We start from the raw sequence: 3,125 nt of genomic DNA on the forward strand, positions 1-3,125 counted from the left end.
AAAATAAACTTGTAATATTACAAAAACAAAAATACTACGAATACAAAGTATATTCAGAGATTAAAGTCCCTCTGATACTGTTTAAGTGACTGAGAAACTGCAGATTTGCCACATTTAAGATGGCGGACGCTCATGACGTCATCAAAAGGCGCAGGCCCCCGAGTCAATCTGGTACCTACACCGGCTTTAAACATCAATCTTTGTACTGGAATATTCTTTCTGTCATGATCTGTGAAAAGAGAAGCAGACCCAGGAGAAGGAGGGCTTTACTCCAGTGGCAGGAAGTTGGCTCCCATTCGCCTGCCGTTTGATCATGAAGCGCCATTTTGAATGACTGCTACTATATTTGAAGTTATTTTAAAGTAGATTCAGCTGCATTTTACAGCAACAGAATGCGCTAACATTGGCCATCAAACATTTTGTCAACCGCTAAAAGAAGGAGTCAGAACTAGGGCTGAACGATTTTCCAAAAAAATCAAAATTACGATTAGTTTGAACCAATAATGCAGTTTTACTTTGATTTTCCTTTGCATTAACCCCAAGCTAGTCAATGTTTCTCCCCAGACTTTCAGTTTTTGATATCTTGCTGGCCCAGAGTTTATCGTTTCAGAGTTTCACTGTAACCTTTGCATGGAAAAGTGTTTACTTTCACTTACATTCACAGATCTGTAGCTGCAACTCTCTCTACCTTTCTATGTGGCAACAAACCCAATTTAAATGTTCCACCGCCACCCAGAGGGCTCTGTGATTTGAAAATTGCGTTATGTTAAACTGCCATCATGGGGCCATTCATTGCCCAGTCCTGGTCAGAACTAGAACCAGCCCTGGAAATGATCCGGTTCTCTGCGTCTCTTAGCTTAGCTACCCGGTGCTAAATCAGCGGCGTCAGTGTTTGACAGGAAGTGGGCTGATTGGCTGCTTTTTGACCTCCGGATTGGGTCAGGCAGCTGGCTGGTGCTGATGGACCAGAACTAAGACAGAACATTGAAACATGCAGACAGTAACTTAACACACTGAGGCAAATCATCACTAACTAGTGATGGAAAACACACACTGCAAAAAAAGAAATACGCAAAATATTCTTAAAATCAGTGTTTTTACTCCTCATTTGAGCAGATAAATGAGACGTTTGCCAATGGAATTAGTTTTCTTTACTTTTAAAATAAGATGATTAGATCATATGTACTTGAAATAAGACAATGCAATAGTTTTTTTTAGATGTAAATCATCTTGTTCCATTGGCAAAGTTTATCATGTCCCTAATTCAAGAAAAAAAATGCTAATTCTACAAAAAAAAAAAAAGACTCATTTAGATTTCAGGTTTTGCTGCATTGCAGATGTGTGAAAATAAAACAGTTTTTCCTTTTTTATTATTTTCTATGTTTGTCAGTTTTAAAAGCATCAGCTGATCCACTTGGATCAGTAACTGTTGTTCTGATCGGGCAAACGGTTCAATGATGCAACATTTAAAGTTTATCGTTATTATTGGAGGCATTCAGACTGTAAACATCGTAAAAATCATCTTTTCATCACATTTTCTCCTTTTTTTCTGCCTCTCATGATCCAAACATTTAACTTTGTTGTTGTTTCTCCTGCGTCGGCCATGAATGATGCAGCATCTGCTCTTTTCCATGAACTGATCATTAATACCGGCAGCTGAAGGAACGATTAGATAGTCTAATTGCTTTCTGGAATAATTGATTGTGCCTGGTGATGTTTAACCAACACAGCCTGAGAGAGAAATGATTCCCAGCCACCATCACCATATGAGGCCAAACACTATTAAACCAGTCCCAAATATCATCAGTTATTGTCACAACACTTCATTTCTTCATCACTCTGGTTCATCCAGAGCTGCCTGCTTTCTCTCATAACAAGCAATGAATCACAGGAAGCATCTCGGCTTTCAGCTGCTTCATAAAGGTTAGTGAGCTCGGAGCGCAGACCGACGCCCCCCCGATCAGCATAAAGTGGCTCAGACATCTGCCTGCTGCGGGGCAGAAGGTGCTGCAGCTGCAGCTGGAGGTCAGGCTGTGGGACAGCTGACCTAAAGGTCGTTCCCTCCCGATCTATTGGCCGCTCTCTCACGCCGGCGGGGACAGAATTACCAACATCGTCCCTCGTGATTCACCCCTTCTAAGCTAAAAAAGGCCTTTTCTAAACTGACGCTTCACTATTAAACTCATAAGGCCTCAGATATGAAGGACCTATTTTAATCTGTCTGTCTCTGTATCTCCCCCTCAGAGACGAAAATCACGCTATGCAGAGCTTGACTTTGAGGTAATTCTGGTCTTTTTGCTTCCTACAGAGATTCTTAAACATATACCCAAAGAGGAGCTTTTATTTTTAGATTGATTCAGAAGTGATGTGCAGAGAAAGCAGCACTGATGGTCTATTCTATTTATTGTCCGTAACGTGTAGAAAATAATGCACACCCGGAAACGGCACCAGGACATGTTTCAGGACCTCAGCAGGAAGATTCAGAGTGCAGACAAGGATAGAGAGTCTCCACCTGTTGACGCCAAAGCTGCCAAAAGATGGAGCGTGTCCTCTACCGGCAGCGACAAGACCAACATGAGTGTAAACACTTTGATTTTATTATGCCCCCCCCTCCCCCTCCCTCCCTTCTGCAGCCCTGAATGTTCCCCCACCCCTCTAACAATCTGCCCACTGACCTCTGGACTTATCTCCCAGTTTAACTGAACTAAACATGGTGGTTTGATGCTCTGCTGTGGGTGAGCATGTCGGATAGTATTTTATCGACTCATCGCTGCGTCACAATAAAAACACAAACTTGCAAAGAGGAAAATTAGCAGTGCGTGGAAAAAGGCTCGTCTCCAGGCAGAGGGGCTGTTATTCAGCCCCAATTGAACATTAGTGAACAAAATGATCATAAAGACCAAGAAGCCCTTAGGCAGGCCAGAGAGAGAGACTTGGAGACATTTAATTCTACTCAGTGTATTTCTATAGCTCCAATTCACATCCTGTCATCTCAGGTCACTTTCCAGTTCACCAGATCATCCAGTCAGATTGATTCAAAGTTTTCTATCTAAGGAAAACCAGCTGATTGCATCGACTCATTGACTCTTCAGCAAGCCCCCACACTAAGCATGCTTGTAGCGACA

General features: G+C 42.2%; 1 protein-coding gene across 1 annotated transcript in view; it reads left to right on the forward strand.

Annotated features, from left to right (window-relative positions):
- The window catches only part of LOC107096487 (brain-specific angiogenesis inhibitor 1-like), a 218,576-nt gene that overhangs the window by 209,047 nt on the left and 6,404 nt on the right, over window positions 1–3,125 (forward strand). The window contains exons 27-28 of the mRNA XM_015393149.1: window positions 2,245–2,280; window positions 2,422–2,580. Coding sequence (XP_015248635.1) covers window positions 2,245–2,280; window positions 2,422–2,580 — 195 coding nt within the window. The remainder of the gene's footprint in view (window positions 1–2,244; window positions 2,281–2,421; window positions 2,581–3,125) is intronic.

Source organism: Cyprinodon variegatus, unplaced genomic scaffold, assembly GCF_000732505.1.
Source record: "Cyprinodon variegatus isolate N-32 unplaced genomic scaffold, C_variegatus-1.0 Scaffold627, whole genome shotgun sequence".
In the NCBI taxonomy this organism is placed as follows: Eukaryota; Metazoa; Chordata; class Actinopteri; order Cyprinodontiformes; family Cyprinodontidae; genus Cyprinodon; species Cyprinodon variegatus.